Below are 21,839 nucleotides of genomic sequence, written 5' to 3'. Positions count from 1 at the left end.
GTGACTCCAATCAAGGTGTAAAAATATCTAAAAGATGATGAAGAGAAGTAGGAGGCCCCAAAGCTAAGTTTCAAGTGTCATAGCAGAGGGCCTGAATACTTATGACCATGCAATAGTTCAGTTTGGAAAAAAAAAATGTGATACATAACAATGCGTCCCTATGTAATACATGGGGCAGATACATATACAACAAGATCCCTCTGCCATCTTAATTTACTTTACCTCTGACACTACTACCTGTATCCAATATCAAATTCATATGAAATTTAATGTCATAAGATTATAAAAAAGATGAAAAGGTATCCAATATTCACAATACAAGGTCTTACTAGATAATTGGTGGGGTCCAACCACTAGGGCCCCAATGATCTAGAGAATAGATGTCAAATGCCAAATGAGTAGAGAGGTAGCACACATTTATTTCTTGTAGGGTTTCCAAACAATGCTGAGCACTAAGCTTAACTGGGGGTCAACTGACCTCTGTTCTTGTATCTGTGGCGGTCCTAAGAGTCTAACCCGGACCGTTTAGCTTCTCCACAGTATAGGGGCTAACTTTTGATCTTGGGATACACACCGGTTATCAACCTAACCATCTAGATATTGTAAAAATTTCAATGTTCATGGGCCAATGGCTATGAGAAAGGTAATTGGGAGGGTGTTGATATACATTCATACCTGCAACTGCACGACATCATCGGGGAAGGAGAAGTAAGAGAAAAAGAAAGGGATGTGAGTTACTCATGAAATTGTGAAGTTTGAAAGAAAAAATGGAGAAAGAAATCAACTTTCTATGAGGCAATTATAATGAAAATGCTTGTAGTTGATCGCTGAGTAATAATAGTTCAGTACAGAATAGTTCTGATAAATTAATCAGAGAAAATAAATTTGTGTCAGACTGGCCCTCCGGGGGATCGGACAATCCTCCGGTGGGTCCTCAGCCCAGAACACTGCACACTGACAGCCTGAGCCCTAGCAGCGGCATGCACAGGAGTGAACAGTCAGAGCCTTTTTGTGCAGGGCTGGCAATAGGAGTGAGCAAACAGGGCTATTGCCCACGGCCTCCATCCCCAAGGGGGCCCCCTGCAGCTTGCTGCATCTTGTTGATGGCTAAGGTTCCCACCCTCACCAAAGCTCAGACAAGTCTCCGGTGTTCTTCATTAGTGAGCGCCCAGGATCATTTCCACTGGTGGGCCCCAAGTAGCCTAGTCCAACACTGGTAGCCTACATGCATCTGTACACACTCTACACAAGTACACAAGGCAACTATACCACAGAATGGTTCAACCTAGTACTAACAGTATATGTATGGATGTCATGTCAAAGTATAGTTCAGTATATATCTCCTATTGTAACAGATTATGTGCCAATGCACAGCCATATATTAAGAGAAGAGGCCCTAGCACTTTGTTTTACAGCCCTAAAATGAAACTATGTGTAAACTGAGTGCCGGGCAGTTTTTTCGAGGTTTTATGTCTAAAACATTGTATGGAAGCAAAACACATGAGGACTACAAGCAAACAGAATAATTCATGGAAATGACAAATTAGGATTGCAATAAATTTTTATGAGTGAGATATAATAACATGGGCAGATGAGTGAGGAATATAATATGTAATAGTTTACCTTCCACATAGCGGCTTCCTTTCCATATACAACAGCCATGTTTCTGACCTTATTCTGAGCCACCTGTTGGCGCTCAGTTTCATTCAGTTCATCGGTTACAAACCCCATGAAGGAATTATCTGGAGTGTGAGCTGTAGAATAAGGACACAGAGCTGAAACAGTCTAGAAGTAGTGTTCTGCATCTATACTGCTGGGAAGGAGCTATAAAGGACACAGAGGTGCATGTACAAGGCTGGGCAATACAAGGAATCAAGCAGTGCGGCACTGATGGGGAAAGAAAGCAGCAAGCACAGAGGTAAGCAGACTCTGCCAAAGGGACATGCAACAACACCGGAGGGCCACAAGTGCCGGGACAGGGCCACTAGCTCCATGCAAGTGCTATGATTGATTCATTCATTCATTGACTGAGTGACTGACCCCATGATAGAATCATTGACAGAAATGTTCTGTATGTACATAACACTTTGACTATACCGTATGTATGACTTTTATATATGTGTATGTATATATGTATCCAACATGGTCTGCCGGATAACTAAACTACCTGACACACAGGGCCAGGGGTGGGATGGGGAGCGAGGACGTGTTACAGCCCTCAGCACTTCAGGAGTCTGGAAAAGCCTCTTGGACACTTGGTCCCAGGGGGATAAAAAGATTTTATGTCATGGAAGCACAGTCACATATATTAAAGGTACCATGTGTCTCCCCCTAGTAAAAGTGTTGGGAATGTGGAACTTAAATTCTACCTAACAAATTCCCTTTAAATCCTGGTTGTTTCCTTCCCACAGACTGGTATGGACTGTATGACCCCTTATACCACTAACCCCCTAAAGTTTGGCTACAGTGAGATTGTATGTAGCATAACGGCAGTTATAATGCACCACTTTTCTATAGCTCAGAGAGTCTTCTCATAAAGTTTTAACTGAAATAAAACCAAACACCAACTTAAAGGGAATCTATCACTAGGTTTATGCTGTCTTCAGAAATGCTGAACAGAACAGTGTAATACTTACATCATCCTGATATACAGGAGAATGGGCTTGGTGCCGCACCATTCTCTTTGCCCTCCAGCTGCAGATTGACACCTGTATGCCTATACACAGTATATTTACACAATATAGATAGACGACTTCCAATCAGTGGACAGTGGGCAGAGGGAGCTGGTGCTCATGAATATTGAGGACTACTGAGCACATGCACATAATGGAAAGAACTAGTGTGCCGTGAGTGCTCGGAGTCCTTGCTATTTAGGAGGATATCTCCGAATCAGTCTCAGTCTAGTTAGTCAGTCTGAATGCATATTCTAATATCCACAGTAGGCGCCGTAGCCATAGACTGTGACATATTCATGCTAATCCACTAGATCTGTCCTATTGGTTGTTAGTGGCTTGGGATGTTCACAGAGAGGGGAGCATCTCCCAATCTGGCGGTCCTATATATTGCATGGTGGGGTATAATTTAAATAGTCGCCCTCGATACTGTATTGTCTGACAGCCGCTTTGCAAGGTGTCCTCATGCAGGTTCAACTCTATTAATATTCTTCTGTACTATATGAGGTGCAAACTTTCGAATATGTGCCATATAGCTTGTTTAGCTATCTTCAGGTCATAGGACTCCCTATTATCCAGACTTTAAACTACATTTCAATGTAATCTATCTACGCAACCAAATTTCCTCCTAAATGAATGTGCTCTTTCATAAATCACACTTCCCCATCGCACCTCCCTGTCCTCCAATTACTCTAAATGAGCTTCACCTTCGATGCCATTTCCCACTAATATGGTGTAGTGCACTGGATACTGTAAGCGCTCTGTTACAATTGTTGTCAGTATTAACGATGAAAAACAACACGGCGTCGGATCCAGTTTAGATGAATGAACTCCGCAGGGCCCCGATGGACGTTCATTCACTCCAAGGGCAGAACAAAGGGGAAGTTTCGATAAAAGGCCATTTATATTTTCGAGAACCAGACGGCTCTCGGCACAATAGCCGTTTACAATAGTCATCGTTTTATCTTCTAGTCTTTAGATCTGTAGGTTAGCCAATGGTTTGAGGTTCGGGAGCCAAGCTATATGAGTACCATATGTTGGGGGCCAATAATACCCAGTGATACTTCCCCTTTATTATCTAGGAAATTCCAGCACAGACTATACACAGACTCCAATAAAGACACATGAATGTCATGTAGCATGCTTAGCAAGATGTCAGATTACTTCAGTTTACAACCCCCCCAAGAATTTTTTCCCCCAAACTCACGGAACATTGTCATGAACTGTTTGGGGTGCAGGTTCCAGTATCCCCAGTTTGTGCGGTAGCCGTGGAGTGTGGCATACTCTTCATGGTTATACGCTGGCTCTGTCCCAAATGTGTCCACCACACGCAGACGGCACCTGCAGGAGGGGGGTGTTCATGGTGTGGACCCTCTGTAAGGGGCCAAATGTCGGTGTGGAGTGTAGGGATCTAGTTCTTTACGGGGTGTCAACATACATCAAAGCACAATAGGAAACTATGGGGAGTTACAATTACAGCTGGTGGAGCTCTGGGACAAGTCAATAGTCACAGTAAACCATCAAGTAGCCAAATGATGCCACAGGAGGTCAGGTGTCTCTGTTATAGGTCAAGGTGTCAGTAGAAAGTCAATGGTCCAAGAAAGCCTGGAAGCCCCAGATATAATTACAGACATAAAGGGGTATTTTGGCTCACAGAAATGATCACCTATCCACTGGACAGGTGAAAAATGCTAGATTGGGGGAGGGGGGGGGGATGCTGACCTCAGACCCCCTCAGAAACAATAAGGCAACTGAGCTATGCACCCTTCCACCACGTTTAAAGTCTATGGCACTAGCATCAGCCAAGTGCTGATCTGGAAATTGCCAGAGGTCCCAGCAGTCAGACACTCACCAGTCTATCATTGTTACCTATCCAGGGTATAGGTAGTAAATTCTGCAAGCTGAAATACCCCTTTATATACATATATCTGGGTCCATGGCCTGGAGTTGAACACATCCTCTTACCTGTATTTCCTGAATGACAGTCCCATATGCTGCTTCATCTGCTGCATGCCATGATAATCGGTGTAGATGAGATCGAAACTTAAGGGTTCTGTAAGTGGACAATTTCCTCTTCCAGGAGGGACGCCTAAGTAACTGCAAGGAAGAAAGTGTCGTAAGAGCGGAATGTTCTCAGGATTATCTGGTCTTATGCATTTACTTAGAATCAACATAGAATCATTCCATCAACCATCAGCCGTGTAGCCAAGAAAAATATAAAAATTTAGACTTGGACTTGAGAGAAATGTTGAACGAATGTCATGAATGTGACCGGGTTTGGCAACTTCTCCAAACCATTTAACTCCCAGAGTCTGCAGAAGTTGGGTGCTGCCCTAGGGAGTCCTGGAAAACCTGGATACAGCCATAGGCACTATCTATATTTTCCAAGCAGTCCTTGGGCTGCCTACACCTTCTTCAGATGGGGGAGTTTAATGGCGAGCGCTCAGGTTCAGAGAAGTTGCCGAACCCGGACACGTTCATGATGTTCACTCAACACTACTTGGGAGGTCCACTGTACAAATAAATGGCGTAGTACCACTGTCTTCCTCACCTTTGCAGTTCCTTCACAGATACTGTTATTTTCAGACTGTGGCCTAATACATACAAAGCCGCAAGGACGTCTGCCCACTGCACCATCTCCCCCAGGGGTCCACCTTTCAGCACCCGCGGGCTAAAAACATCACCGGACTCTTCTGTCAGAAATCCAATATGGACTAAAATCTAATGAAATATGGTAGAAAATGTCTTGTTTTATGTGAATATAACATCAGATTAGATTAGATTTACAGAACCAAAGTTTTTAATACCTGTTTCTGCTCATTTGGAGAAGCTTGAATCTTGCCCTCTAACCTCCTAGCAGCAAAAAGCCACTGAGCCTCGAGCCTCCTCAGCCTTTTCTTCATGAAGATGAGAGATTCTTTACCAGTGCCCATCAGGTCAAGGAGGGAAGAGAGTTCTGTGCGGAAGGCTGCCTGGGAATAGAAAACCGTATATGAGCATTCAGGAGTATTTTATATAGGCAATGTTCAGAAATATTGGGAAAATATAGGCTAACTGTTTAGATAAGGACCGTAGCTGTCTTCAGCCCTAAAGGGAATCTGTCAGCACCTGGGCCCTACAGTGCTGACAGTGTGCCGTAGTTTGCCGTCCCCCAGTAAGCATTTTGGTAACTTGTCCGTAGAGTGGATTATGCATCTCAGGTCCACTGGAGTTGTAGCTCAGCTCAGTGTTTGTGCCTCACTCTGGCACGCCTCACCACTGCTTTCTCCTCCCTCTTCTTCATGAATAATCTCTGCTGCCCGGCCTCCTGCTCTCTTGTGCTATGTAGGAGCTGTGATCTAGGGGTAAGTCACCTGTCTAGAGACCAACAACAGTTTTTCCTGGGTTTGATTCCCCTGATGGAAATTAAATATAGTTGTTGTTTTTTTACTCATCATTGTGTAGCAAAAGAATTTTAAAGCTAATTTGGACCAAAGGAATTCTTTGCACTTTTAAAAATTATACAATAATGTTTTAAAAAAATTTCATTACCATCTCTGAAATCGAACCCAGGAAAAATACTGTTGTTGGTTTCTTGGTAGGTGATTTACCTCTAGTCAATAGCTCCTACACAGTTCCAGTAAGAGATTCAACTATAGCTGATCACAGATCATTGCTCTGTAGGCTGTTTAAGTCTGCAATAAACATTCAGAGCCACTAGCTGAAAGTGTGGGCGAGCAGGAGCCCGGGCAGCAGAGATTGAGGCGTAAGGCATGCCAGAGTGCGACACAAACACTTAACCACAACTCTTTTTTGACTCTTCAATACAGTATGAGACCCAAGATTGTGCATCATCCACTCCACTAAAGGTAACATGCTCACAAGGGCACTGCCAACAATTGATTTGTCCTAAGCCTATCCAGTTGCTTTTCTTTTTCGGAAACAGCGCCACTCATGTTGGTTTTTGTTATTGCACCTCCGGTCCTTTGAAGTGAATGGAGCCAAGATATAACACCACACACACATCCCAGAGACAAATGCATGTGCTATTTTTGGAAGAAAGCAACCATGGTTTTCTACACCTGGATAACCTCTTGAGGAATCATTTTACTCCACTGAGGATGTTCCTTTTGACATTCAATATTTCAGTGTTTTCTGTATGTGTTGGCCAACATATGTGGTCCTTGTCTGTTAGGATTTGCAAATACTACTACTGTCATTTACAATATTCACAAGTGAATAGTGGATCCCTCTGTAAGTGGCTACCCAATGGTCCCACTACTCCAATTTGGACTCAATACAAGCTTTTATATATTTTGCAATAATAATGGTCTCCCTATGCTGTTCTACTGTTAGTACCTGGGGACATCTGAGTACATGTAACCATGATTAGAATCCTTGGAAGGGACCTGGTATAGATGAAAAATGACTCTTAAAATGCACAAGGAGTCACCATTATACTTAACATTATCAGACTCACTCTCATTTGCAACCTAGTCGGAATCACAAATATACCATGTTTAGCCTCTTTTCACAGACAAATCCAATTTTTACACCATGGGAGACATATGTGAAGTTTTAGAGGTTGTTTGGTTAAAAAAAAGGGGTCTACCTTTAAGAAGCAAAAAAAGAGGACCCTCTAAAAAAAAAAAAAAATCTCAGGATGGGGCCCCCCTGATCTTCATGCAATTACGTCTCAATAGCCGGGGATCTGAGAGCTTAGCACTTGAGTCAGTGGCTGCATATATAAATTCACCCTGGAGGGCTGCACCGGAATTGACTATTAGTTTCCAACTTCTTATTGCTTTTCTCGAGAGAAATAAAATAGCAATTTTGCAGATATGACACCTTTTGATGGCTGACACTATACCCAATGTACTCTTTTTTTGCTCTGATTTCTATAACTGATATAATTTTCAACTTTTTATATATATATATATATATATATATATATATATATATATATATATATATTCAAGGATAAACCAGCAGCACTCCGTTCACGTAAAGTTCAAATAAAGTGTAGTTTATTCCATATAAAGTGCACTTTATATGGAATAAACTACACTTTATTTGAACTTTACGTGAACGGAGTGCTGCTGGTTTATCCTTGAATATATTGCAGAGGACCCGAGTCTAAGGTCCAACCCGCTGGCACCGCATGCAACTTAAGTAGTGCTGCTCCCATCTTTTGACTATATATATATATATATATATATATATATATATACTGAAAGCTCCAATTCAAATCTTATAAATGTGCTATTACTTTTAAACGGTGTGTGGACACAGCGTTCACATGTTAAATCACGTGACCAGTGCCACTACCTCCATACTGGGTTTGAGTATAAACTCTCACGGATTGCTCGGGCAAAGCCCAACTCATAGCAATAGGTCAGGTATGTTTGGAAAGTGGCCGGTATAGTTGTTCATGTACTTACATTTGCCTTGTATCTATTGTTTTGCATTGTACTAGGGATTTTTTTTTCTCATGCCTACCTGTTTTTTAGTGTGAGGTTTGGAAAATGGACTGATAGATTGATTTCTCCAGGGTAGAACTGGACAGAACCATTCCACCTCGCTGAGGTACACCAGGAATGAGCATTCCGTGCCGTCCACTCCATAGAAGGCGTAACATGGATCTGACGTCCATCGTGAGCGCATCCACTGGAAACGGTAAAGGCTAGGTTAGAAGACTGGAGGTTTAGAGTGGTAATGTTAACAATTGGTAATGAATGAGTATAAATATGTACAATTTATTGTGACTAGCGATCAGCAGAGTTGAGGAAACTCTCTGGGTACGGCAACTTCTCCAAACCCAAACTCTTCCCGGCGTCTAAATAAATTGGATGCTGCCCTAAGGCTGCCATGAAAACATGGATACAGAAAAAGGGCGTATCCATGTTTTCCAGAATTTCCTAGGACGGCATCCAACTTCTCCAGATGCTGGGAATCGAATGTCAAGTTTGGAGAAGTAACCAAACTCGGACAGTTTCTTTAAGTCCTCTGAACACTACTTGTGAACATTGCTTATGTAACGTTATTAACACAGTATGGGGGACATTTATGAAGACCGGTGTACCCATATGCCAGTCTTACGTTAGGCCTTGCCCCCAATTTCCCCGCCAGATTTAATCTTAGTGAATCTGGACTGATTTGCAGAAATCTACACCTGTTCCTGAGCAGGTTTAGACTTCCACCATGCTCGCAGGCGTAAATCATGGTAAAAGAGGCACAGGAGGAGCTCACAGTTCCTCCCCGATATGCCAACACCACAACACCCCCCCATCCAACCCCACGCATGCCCAGCCATCGGGCAAGCGGACATATGGCACAAGATTGATAACTGTCCCCCTATATGTATAGTAAATTAGCTCTACAAAATATATATTATCTGCTCACCTCCACTTTTCCAGAGCAGTCTGGGTATCGGGGATCTCTTGGGATTTCACACAGATCCCTTTGACCTTCAATAACTGAAGTATATATGAAGAATTCAACAAGTAAAGAAGCAAGTTATTAAAAATAAAATAAAATAATAATAATAATAAAAAATGGTTACTACATGATACAACAATGACCCCATCACAACTCCATGTGCTGGAGGCCTCCCTAGACCTGAGCTAAATAGCTGTATAACAGATCTGTTGTTTTGTCTGAAGGCCTGTGGGTCTCCTAAGAGTGATATAAGGCACAGCTGGTTTTAGAGAAATAAAGACCCTGGGTAAAATAGAAAATATAGCTCCCATTTACTATTTCTGTACAATTTGTGTATATACAGTATATCTCAAGGTACTGTGATCCTTAGCCTGGAACTGGTTTGGCACTGATCGGGGAGCGGAGCATACTCAACACTCAAACCCCGACCGGTACACTTTAAATTCCAGATAGTCTAAGGCTTGAAAGGGATTCATGGATAAATCCTTGGTTTTGGTGGTCTAGGGGCTATATCCAAACTGATCCAATTGCATTGCACTCAGAGACAGAGACACAGAGAAAGACTCTACCCTTCTACTGGATATACAGTAACTATGAGGTTGCTGCTCAGGTTTTGTTTGTTGGTTCTGGATATTTGCCTGGACTACCACCTAGGATTTGCCTAACAGTAACCTTGCATGGATCCGGCCAGTAGGTTCCCCAAGTGTCTGGTGAGTGGAACCTGTGATTTATTAAAGGTATTTTTATATATAAATTACTGTAAAAGTTATAACCATACCAAAAAGCCTGCAGCTAACTCAGACCTTGTCATGCTTAAGATCAGTCCTGTCCAGGGATACATACGACTTCTCTTCCTCACCTTTTCCTCTCAGGAGGCTGTTCCGCAAGATCTGATCGACCTTGACTGCAATTTCAGACACGTTCTGAGCAATTGCCTGAATCTTCTCCATCAGACCCACTGAGTGCACACTGCAAGACACATACACACATTGCCAGTGACAGCCAGTCACATGTTATTTTTTTATTATCTGTCAGGTTTTTTCTCATAAAACATTTTACTGTGTTACCCTGTGGTGTGTCTCTATCAAACATTCTGCTATATGCCGGCCCCAAAATCTATAGGACAATTTTTTCCCTATAATCTCTGGTAAATAAATAATAATAAAACAAATAAATAATAAAATTAAAAATAATAATAAAAAATATATATATATTGATTGGACAGTATGTGTAATTGTTCACACAACGTCAAAAATAGAGAAAAGGCGGCCACTTTTGCTATTTAAACAAACGTCCATTATTGCCACCATTTAACTGACTGCAGTGCAATGCATTGCAGTCAATGGGAAGACGGACGTCCAATGCACACAATGTATTGAATAACGGACATTATTGCTGCAGACGTCAAAATTATGATCATGACAATTATTTTCGGACATCTTTTGCAAACAGCGGACGTTTTTTATTAGTTGTTAAAACACAGTTTTTCTTTGTCACTTTTTAATTTTAAATTCAATGGACTTTTTTTCTTTATCCATTTTTACTATTAAATTCAATGGACTTTTTAATTAAGCCGCACCCAAAGGCCAATTAGTAACCCAAACTAGAATAATGTACCAACAGCCGTCAGTGCATTAAGGGGAGGCCAGAGAGCTAAATAACGTCCGTTATAATGGACGTCATTCTAAACAGAGCTGTAAAAACATTGTGTGAACATAGCCTACTTTTGGACTACCCTGTGTGTGTATGTATATATATATATATATATATATATATGTAATTATTTTTTTTATTTTATTATTTTTTATTTATTTATTTATTTATTGTATTTCATAATGTAATTTATCGGGTGGGTATGTTCTTGCACCCCACATACTGGTGCAAAATTTTACTTGGTAAAATAGCAAGAAATTTGGCAATGACGTAGATAGTCAGTCAGGTGTCATTTGCACAATGGGAGCCATATTCCAACATTCAAGTCATATGGCTCATTCCAGGCTCATTGATACAATAGGAAGTATACCGTCCAATGTTGGCTGCAACAGTACAGCATTTATAAACTGATTAGAGTGGAAAATCCTTTGGCTGGCAATGTAGTAACCATTGCCAAAATTTTGCAACCAATTCTGCGTATAACAGACTTGGACAGTACTAGACTTATATAAAGCCATATCCGCTGCAACAAGTCTCACTCACAGACTATTATCCCGCCTTTACCAGATGCTCTTTCCCAAGGGCCACCCATAGACTCCTAGTGAATATCCATCTCTCTACCTGGATTTATTGTTTTATTGCACTTCAGTCATGAAGTTTCCAGATAAAACCGTGACCTCTGACCCACTGCTAATGCTCACACAGAGTTTACGTTAAACTATGTCCGTACATCATTCCAATATTATGTAAACTTGCTTTGCTGCTATGCTATATAAATGTAAGAATCCAGAGACTGGCACAGAACTGTCAGGAATATTTCAGGGACAATGCACACAAAGCCTGACATGATGTCATATTCTGTTCCTAGACTTCTGTGCAGAGCTGACAATTTCTCATGAAAATCCTCCTCCTCCTCTTTCCCTTCACAGACATGGTGTGATAAGTTATGCTGCGTGCCTTGGTAGCGTTTGTGCTGATTTATTCCATGCAGAAGAGTCTGGCTGTATATACCTGTCCAAGGCAAAGTGTCCATTGTCCTCTGTCCTACGGGACTCGCTGGCATTTTCCAGTCTGGCTAAGATATCCATCCTCCTCACCAGGGTCTCCAGTATGTCATTCATTCTGCGAAGGGCTCCTCGAGATTCTCCTACACCTAGTACTAAAAAGAAATGGACATATTTATTGGATTTGTACTGAAGTGATACATTTTTACCCACTTCTCCTTCAATTCAACTCTAGACCCTCCTCTTGAAGAAGTATTCCAGGTTTTTTTTTCACTCAAATACTAGTCACTCCCCACCAGTATTCCTGCAGTGTCATCTATTTCACCCCAGCTCAGCTGCATCTAGACATTTTCATTACAGCAGTTGGGTCATGTGACCACCACTCACTACCATGTGACCACCACTCACTCACCACCATGCGACCAATTATATATGATATAATCCTGTATTTTTCAGGAAATCAGTAACACAGGAAAGACTGACCTCTAGTTTGCCCATAAGTACATGTAATTTTCTAGTGGCCAGATCCAAGACTGGCCATCAAAAGACTGAGCACCTATCAGATCCCTACTGGCAATTCATGCCCCTTCTAATCTGCTGAAGTAACAATTTTGAGTGCAGAGACACAGTATGGTAGTCAATGGTATTAGCTGTCCCCACAGTGTTGTTTAAAGACAGAAGTAGTTAATAAAGTTTTCAACTTGTTTACTAACTACTTTAATCTGTTGAGGGTCACAAGGGGCTCATGGGGCACTGAGGATGACGGTAATGTTCTTACCTTGATGTTTAGCACCGTTTCCAGAAACTTTATAGTGTAGTTCATATGTTAATGAGGTGGTTTGGTGCACCAGGGGCGGGACTACCACCCTCAGTGCACCGACTGCACAGGCCGGCACGCCCCTTCTAATGATTATTCATCCGGTGCTCTAAAGTGATGTGATGAGTGCAGCCCCATATTCATCAGAGCCGGCTCGGTGCTCTAAGGGTGCTAGTTCCGTCCCCAGTGTACCACTACAAATATCCTGAAAACAGCGACAAGGATCAAGGTAAGAAACGTACCTTCAGCCTCAGTGCCCTGTACACTATAAGGACAGATCAGTAAGTTAGATGCCTAGTTAGATGTTAAAAGTCTAACCTGCTGATAGTTACAGTAACAGGGAGAAAAAGAGACCAGCTGTAGCTATACCACATACATGAATAATACTGCATCATATAAGGGAACAGAGGTTCTTTGTCACTGATCTATAACTTGCTGCAGATAAAGCTTAAAAAGGAATGATAAGAGTCCAACCCTCTGTTTCTTTGAGAGGCATCAATGAAAATCTGGGCTGCTTTAAGAAACCATACCAGCGGGGAAACAGGAATCAAGATGATAGAAAACCCACGCATGCCACAAGTATATACAAGAACCTTTACATTATGTTCTATTAATAGCCTATGCTGCAGTTTATAAGCAAATTTCCTGGACTGGCCGTACCTATTAGAAATAGGCTGACACAGCTAATCGCATCTTAGTCTATATTTACCCTTAAAGGGGTAGTTCAGCAAAAAAAAAGTTTCCTTTCAAAACAACTGGTGCCAGAAAGTAACAAAGCACAGTAATCACTGAACTCAAGGAGAACAGTGAAAAAAACTCCAATGAAGTTCTCAATTAAGAGTCTCCACTGATGCCCCCAAAAATTTAAATATGCAAAACAAGAGTCCGTGGAGTCTCGGTTGTGAGTCTCAAAACACAGGATCACCAGATATCTCTAGCTTGTTGCCACGGGGTGCCTCCATGATGGGGAGAACACCACACCACCCTGATAAATAGCCCCTTAAGTCCCACTCGGTTGCAAGTATTGGAACATACATAGGGCAATACCAGGGTGGCCCCTTTTTGTAAATGTCTAACTCAAGGTACGAGCATTGCGATCATGACAAGGGCTTGCCAAGGCAGGCTTCCATCCACAGACAGCCGTTTCAGGATATTTGCCCCTCGTCAGTGTAGAGTAAGATTCTGGCTACTTGGGGCAATTTCCCTATGTATGTTCCAATACTCGCAACCGAGTGGGACTTAAGGGGCTATTTATCAGGGTGGTGTGGTGCTCTCCCCATCATGGAGGCACCCCGTGGCAACAGGCTAGAGATATCTGGCGATCCTGTGTATTGAGATTTGCAACTGAGACTCCACGGACTCTTGTTTTGTATGGTGCCAGAAAGTGCCAGAGATTTGTAATTTACTTCTATAAAAAAAAAAAATCTCCTGTACTTATCAGCTGCTGTACGTCCTGCAGGAAGTGGTGTGTTCTTTCCAGTCTGGAGACCAGGAAAGGTTTTTTATGGGAATTTTCTTTATCTCTGAACAGTTCCCGACATGGACAGAGGTGTCAGCAGAGAGCACTGTGTCAGACTGGAAAGAATACACCACTTCCTGCAGCACATACATCAGCTGATAAGTACTGGAAGACTTTTTAATAGAAGTAAATTACAAATCTATAAAACTTTCTATAACCAGTTGATTTGAAAGAAAAAGACAAGCTATCATTCTGTAATGCAATGTGTTTGGAACCTGTATGGCAATGCATGGAGCCTGCATGGTTCCCTAGAATGTGCCGTAGTAGGAGGCATAGAGCTCAGTGCACTTCAGCACCGGCGCCATCAGACTCTTCTTGTACGAAGATGGAAGTTTGATAAATCCTCCAGAAAAAAAAACTCCATAGGCCTCCATTTAGAGGGATATGAAGGTATAGCACAGTCCTTATGACTCTCTAGGGCAGCTCTATTTCGGCCTCAGCGGTAATACGGCCGTGTGCTTCGGCTTTAATACTCTGAGTTATCTCTGAAGAGCTGAGAAAAAGAATAGACTGTGGTCAGTACAGCAACCTCTGCCTGTCAAGTTCTATCAAGTGACATTATGAGGAGATAACTGGTGATCAGACACCAACACTAGTCAAAGAAAGAGAAGTCATGTCTTATATGTCGGTCCCTTCGAAAGCCTCAAGGGAGAATGAAGCATATGACATTTTGTTTAGGCTGCAGAGACTCATTAGGTGGCCGTGTTTAATGACTGCGCTGCCGCCCGGACTAATTACCGCAGCGGCGGGGACACCCGTCTGCCCACAGTGCTTCTTGTCACTGCTAAAATCTATACTGAAATCTATAAAGGCTTAAGGGTAAAAGCTCTGACTCTTTGGGCCACATAGGATTGTCTACTATTGCCATGGTATTGCTGACTGCTATACTTAAAGGGGTGGGCCACAGTTCAGTGTACAGTATTAGTAAGTGTACTCACTGTATATACAGACAGCAGCTCCCTGTGTACTTCATAGAGCTAAAACCAGACTCCCCTTCTCCAGGCTGTGCTGTCCTGCTTTATGGTGATTCTGTCCATAAGATGGCCGACATAGAGCAGCATGTGACCATGCCCCGCCCCCAATGTCTTCCATAAACAAATACAGGCTCAGGGGTGGAGACAGGGAGCGGGGCATGGTCACATGCCCCTCCATGTCGGCCATCTTATGGAAAGAATCACCACAAAGCAGGACAGCACAGCCTGGAGGAGGGGAGTCTGGTTTTAGCTCTATGAGGTACACAGGAATCTGCTGTCTGTATATACAGTGAGTACACTTACTAAGGCTATGTTCACACTATGTATGTGTGCGGCTGTATTTTTTATGTGGCTGGAAATGTGCGGATGAAACTACGGCCGTGGGAAAAAATAGACATGCGGCTGAAAACATACGGTCATTTACTTGGAAATCTGGTTCAACCAAAAATAACAAATAAAATCTTTAGAAAGTGATGCAAACACCTCTGGATGCATCTGGGAAAGCAGGGAAACAGTTTACATGAATTTCTATTACCGGGGTTTGCGATCCTCTGCAGTATGCCGATGCCTCTCATGGTTAATATATTTAATTAATAAAACACATTTTCGTTGTAATAAAGTCCCTTTCATTGTTCAATAATTAAATTTAAACGAATCCATCATTTTGCAATTAAATATACTGTTAAAATAAATATATATATAAATAAATGTATATTTATATATATATTTATTTTTTGACAGTATATTGAATTGCACAATGATGGATTCGTTAGAATTAAATTATTGAACAACGAAACTGATTTTATTACAACGAAAATGTGTTTTATTAATTAAATATTAATTAGTACAGGAAGCTCCATTAAGCCATTAATTCATATTCCCGGTAATAGAGCATTCTGTACTAATCATCACTTTACTTTAATTAAAACATCAAATGTTTCTTCTAATTATGTTATCACAATAGCATTATTAGAAGAAACATATAGAATTATATGTGCGCTCAGCTGATTGGCTGATCGGCTGAGCACACATATTAAGAGCCGGTCCGCAGTACAGTGACTTCATTGTGCTGCGGACCAGCGAAGAGGACACATCGGGGTGAGTATAGAGCTCTCCCCATCCCCTCCCCAGCACTGCACCCATCCCAGCAAGGAAGGGGGGTCACTTAACCCCTTCCTTGCTGGGATGGGTGCAGTCTGACATCAGTCTGGCCCCCAAGGGGTTAAGGGGGATGCAATACATCCTCCCTTAACCCCTTGGGGGCCAGACTGTAAGCAGCGATCTGTAAAGATGCTGCATACTGTAAGGAGCACAACACCGCTCACAATGATGGGTGTTGTGCTCCTGTCCTGTGATTTTTGTGTGTTTCTCCCTTTTTGTTTTTCAGATATCGGTATCCTGGGGATTACGTCGGATTCCGTGGACTACGTCGATGACCAGCGGTTGTTTGGTGTTTTTTTTAATATAATGGTCAATGAGGGGTGTGGGGGTGTTTTTATTTGAATTAAAAAAAAATTTCACTTGTGTGTCTTTATTTCTTTACTTTATAGACTTAGTAGTGGAAGCCGTCTAATAGACGGAATCCATTACTAAGTCGGGGCCTAGTGTTAGCCGGTATAAAATGGCTAACACTAACCCCCTATTATTACCCCAGTACCCACTGCCACCAGGGGTACTGTGAAGAGCCGGGTGCCAGTGGTCCTGGAGCATCAAAATTGGCGCTCCTGAACCGGGCGGCAGCAGGCTGGTAATATTTAGTCTGGGGAGGGCCTAAACCAATGGCTCTTCCCACCCTGGTGTTACCAGGCTGCTGTCGTTTGGTTTTTAACCCGGCTGGTTATAAAAATAGGGGGGACCCTATGCGTTTTTTTTTTTTTAAATAAATAATAAAAAAAAAACGCATAGGGTCCCCCCTATTTTTATAACCAGCCGGGTTAAAAACCAAACGACAGCAGCCTGGTAACACCAGGGTGGGAAGAGCCATTGGTTTAGGCCCTCCCCAGCCTAAATCTTACCAGCCTGCTGCCGCCCGGTCCAGGAGCGCCAATATTGACGCTCCGGGACCACTGGCACCCAGCTCTTCCCAGTACCCCTGGTGGCATTGGGTACTGGGGTAATAATAGGGGGTTAGTGTTAGCCATTTTATACCGGCTAACACTAGGCCCCAACTTAGTAATGGATTCCGTCTATTAGACGGCTTCCACTACTAAGTCTATAAAGTAAAGAAATAAAGACAAGACACAAGTTAAAAAAAATTTTTTATTCAAATAAAAACACCCCCACACCCCTCATTGACCATTTTATTAAAAAAAAACACCAAACAACCGCTGGTCATCGACGTAATCCCCAGGATACCGATATCTGAAAAACAAAAAGGGAGAAACACAAAAAAACACACAAACAGGAGCACAACACCCATCATTGTGAGCGGTGTTGTGCACCTTACAGTATGCAGCATCTTTACAGATCGCTGCTTACAGTCTGGCCCCCAAGGGGTTAAGGGAGGATGTATTGCCTCCCCCTTAACCCCTTGGGGGCCAGACTGATGTCAGACTGCACCCATCCCAGCAAGGAAGGGGTTAAGTGACCCCCCTTCCTTGCTGGGATGGGTGCAGTGCTGGGGAGGGGGTGGGGAGAGCTTTATACTCACCCCGATGTTGCCTCTTCGCTGGTCCGCAGCACAATGAAGTCACTGTGATGCGGACCCGCTAATTATATGTGCGCTGAGCCGATCAGCCAATCAGCTGAGCGCACATATAATTCTAAATGTTTCTTCTAATAATGCTATTGTGATAACATAATTAGAAGAAACATTTGATGTTTTAATTAAAGTAAAGTGATGATTAGTACAGAAAGCTCTGTTGCCGGCAATATGAATTAACGGCTTAATGGAGCTTCCTGTACTAATTAATATTTAATTAATAAAACACATTTTCGTTGTAATAAAATCAGTTTCGTTGTTCAATAATTTAATTTAAATGAATCCATCATTGTGCAATTAAATATACTGTCAAAAAATAAATATATATATAAATATACATTTATTTATATATATATTTATTTTAACAGTATATTTAATTGCACAATGATGGATTCGTTAGAATTAAATTATTGAACAACGAAAGGGACTTTATTACAACGAAAATGTGTTTTATTTATTTAATATATTAACTATTAGAGGCATCGGCATTCGGCATCATTGACGGCTATTTTTGAAGTACTCAGTACGGACCGTCTGTCAATCCACAGCCGTGAATTTGCACATTTCCAGCCGCAAACAATGGTCTTGTTCATTTTTTACGGGTCCGTTTACGATCGGGCCATAGATTCATACATAGTGTGCACTGTGCAGCCGTATATCGTATACTTTCCAAGCGTACGCATGAACAGGAAAAATCCGGCCGATGATTTACCGCCCGCAATACAGCCGCACAGATACATAGTGTGAACCTAGCCAAACACTGTACACCAAACTATTTTCATATTTTCCTATAATCATAGTGAAGAGACGGGAAGTATCTGCTTAATATTAGCCCTAGTGGCCAGACTGAAAACTGCAAGATTTCAGGATTATTTCACAATATAGATTAAAAAAAATTGGGGAGTTAGAAAAAAACACCAGAAAAAAAAAATTCTGATGACCCATTCCTTTATTTAATACATTGTATAAAACTTTACCCATCATACAAGCAGCCTAAATAATAAGACTTGATGAACACCATACTATATGCCTAAAAGACAGAAAGAAGAGAGAAAACATCACCTAGACAACTGTGAGTCTACTAAAACTCCCCAACCTTTATACCATCACAACCCTGCAAAATCCCTCCTGAGTGACCCTTTAATTACCCCAACCAAGCTGTATACTGCAGGAGCGCCCCCTTTGTATATGAATATTCAATGTTCTCCTACAGATATCAGTTCCACGTCGGCTTATGTAAACTGGTTCGCTCACTGGCTATATCTGTACTCTGTAATGTCTGAAGGGTTAATTGTAGTGAGATTAACCCTCCTGGCATCACAGAGTGCAGAGACAGCCATCCGTGGACCCTGTTTACATGAGCTGCCTTAGTAAGGAGGAGAAAGATCAGAGTGGAGACAGAGTGAACAGCTCACACACAGTTTTCTGTGTCTTCAGCAGAAAGTAGCAGCTCAGTCCAGAGGGGAAGAAGACTAAAAAGATAATAACAAGTATGGAACAAATTGTTAGTCTCCAGGAGGGGCGATGATTAACCATGTATTTTACCTGAGCAGAATACCTTTTAAGTGACAGAATACTAACACTATTTATTATTCCAGAACAGAACCCGCAAAGGTAGTTAGGGGCACTGTATTAATAGTCAGAATCTCTCCTGCTTGTAAAGGGCACAATTACCATATTAACACCATAATAAGATTCTCTTTTTAAGTTGGCTCCATAACAAGGACATACAGTATGCTTTTTTAAGAATATGAGCGTCTTCGAGGAAGGTAGCTAATACCTAAGGTATGCAATCCCTGCGGTTGACTACCTAATATCTCAAAGTAGCTCAGGCTACAACACATGACACATGACACATAAGACATGACACATAAGGGACCAAAGTGACTTTGGAGCAGCGATTCTTCTCCCCCTTCCATGTCGGCTCATGTAAACCCGGTCCCTGGCTGGCTGTATCTGCACTCTGTAATGCAAGGAGGGTTAATCATAGTGAGATCATCAGCAACTTGACCTCAGATTAATCCTTCTGGCATTACATAGTGCAGAGAAAGCCATCCGGGGACACTGTTTACATTGGCCATCTCAGAAAGGGAGGAGGAAGATCAGATCAGAGATGGAGCGAACAGCTCACACACAGTTTTCAGTGTCTTCAGTATAAAGCAGCAATTCAGAACTGAGGGAAGGAGACTGAAATCATAATAACAAATGGAACAAATTGTTAGTCTCTAGGAGGGGGAATGATTCAAGATGTATTTTACCTGAGCGAAATATCCCTTTAAGTAACTATTATTATTCCAGAACAGAACCCGCAAAGGTAGTTAGGGGCACTGTATTAACAGTCAGAATCTCTCCTGCTTGTAAAGGGCACAATTACCATATTAACACCATAATAAGATTCCATAACAAGGACATACAGTATGCTTCTTTAAGAATATGAGCGTCTTCGAGGAAGGTAGCTAATACCTAAGGTAAGCAATCCCTGCGGTTGACTACCTAATATCTCCAAGTGACTCAGGCTACAACACAAAGGAGACATGACACATAAGGGACCAAAGTGACTTCGGAGCAGCGATTCACGATGCACTTTCTCTGTCTGAAGAGCCATTAATTTGAATAATCCATAAGCGCTCGCTCCTGCTAGTAAACTCTGCCGCTCATATGCAAAGTGACACAGTGACAGAGGGCAGCGGGGATGTTTGGGACACAGAACCCATTCTTCGTCTGCAGGGTGACACACTGACACAGCCAGCACTTATGCATTAAACATGGAGCTGTATGTATAATTATTACTCTCAGCTCGGATTGCGCTGCAGGTTTTCCTCATCACTCCCCAGTCCCTTGAGGCTCTGTCGTTCCTCGTGAGTTGGGGGGGGGGGGGGAATTGCTGGAGGGGTTTATAAAGTTGTCTTTGATTCCAATTCTCAACAGCTCCCAGAAGAATTTAAGCTGCTCTGGCAATATCCCCTTCCCCGCAGCCCGAAGATTTCATTATCTAAGCGGCAGAGTAGGAGAATGGAAATCTGTGCACAGCAAAGCTACTAGAGAACACGGCCATTTAGACATGTGCTTTGTTTTCAGCGATCACTATGGGCCTAGGTAGGTGTATGTAAAGAACGTTATTATCTTCCCAGATATCCCTTCTGATCCCCGATCTAAGATCCTGTAGATGGAAATGTGCGCTGTTCTATATCTAGAGGCATTGCTCACATTGCTTACAGCTCACGGGCTCCAATGGAAAAACGTGGAGCCGATTCCTCTGAACCATCACTTGCTATTTTTAGCACTGCCGTCCTCTACAGCCCCTCTACGTACAGCACATCACCGTTTATGTACATAGCTTGCATGGATATATACATATATGCTTTGTTCTGTACAGCTAGCAGGTTCTATCTCTTCACTGCATCATCATATGAATGCATTAAGTGACACTGTGGGAGAAGAGGTGGTGGGATTACAGAGTTACTCAGCTAGCACTGACTACATCTGAATAAGAGCTGTATGCATCTGTCTGCAGTCAGCGCCCTCTAGTGGATGCTGCAGGCAGCCAGAAATTCATCCATTTGAAGGGAATTTGAAGATAAATTATGGAACAACCTTATTGTGCTGGACTTAATAGGCAGCTACCTCCAATAGGGGGCACACTAAGAAAGCAACCTCTCCCCTATTCCAGAGTTGTCCATTTTTGTATACTTTTTCCTGCTCACCTGCCAGCCTATAGTCCGAGCACTGACAGATGCTCAGTTTGAAGCAAGCAGATTTATGGAATATACAGGACTAATGTAGAAAAGATTCCTTTATTGTCCCTTTATAGAACAGCACATGAAAACAGACAGCATGGACGGGTTTCAGGTGGGTTATCACCCTTAGGGCTGTATTACACGGGCTGTAAACGAGTGCTGATCTGCTAGATCAATGTTCGCTTACAGAGCCTCTTACACGGCTCAATAATTGTGCAGTAAGGGCTGTATATATATATATATATATATATATATATATATATATATAGTTAGTGATGTCCATGCAGCCCTTGCTGTATATAATAAAGTATATACGTTACCTTTCCACACTCCCCCAGCTGTTTT

At 42.1% G+C, this 21,839-nt stretch overlaps 1 protein-coding gene across 3 annotated transcripts in view; it reads right to left on the bottom strand.

Annotated features, from left to right (window-relative positions):
* MGAT5B (alpha-1,6-mannosylglycoprotein 6-beta-N-acetylglucosaminyltransferase B) overlaps positions 1-21,839 on the bottom strand; it is a 79,951-nt gene that overhangs the window by 31,584 nt on the left and 26,528 nt on the right. For all 3 annotated transcript variants that reach the window (XM_069953878.1, XM_069953880.1, XM_069953879.1), the window contains exons 4-12: positions 11,754-11,901; positions 9,949-10,058; positions 9,054-9,127; positions 8,151-8,318; positions 5,480-5,644; positions 5,224-5,393; positions 4,638-4,769; positions 3,880-4,013; positions 1,624-1,754 (exon numbers count right to left, since the gene is read on the bottom strand). In XM_069953878.1, coding sequence (XP_069809979.1) covers positions 1,624-1,754; positions 3,880-4,013; positions 4,638-4,769; positions 5,224-5,393; positions 5,480-5,644; positions 8,151-8,318; positions 9,054-9,127; positions 9,949-10,058; positions 11,754-11,901 — 1,232 coding nt within the window. The remainder of the gene's footprint in view (positions 1-1,623; positions 1,755-3,879; positions 4,014-4,637; positions 4,770-5,223; positions 5,394-5,479; positions 5,645-8,150; positions 8,319-9,053; positions 9,128-9,948; positions 10,059-11,753; positions 11,902-21,839) is intronic.

Source organism: Dendropsophus ebraccatus, chromosome 14, assembly GCF_027789765.1.
Source record: "Dendropsophus ebraccatus isolate aDenEbr1 chromosome 14, aDenEbr1.pat, whole genome shotgun sequence".
Taxonomy (NCBI): domain Eukaryota; kingdom Metazoa; phylum Chordata; class Amphibia; order Anura; family Hylidae; genus Dendropsophus; species Dendropsophus ebraccatus.
The sequence above is the reverse complement of the archived record's forward strand: the minus strand, read 5'-3'. Positions and strand labels throughout refer to the sequence as shown.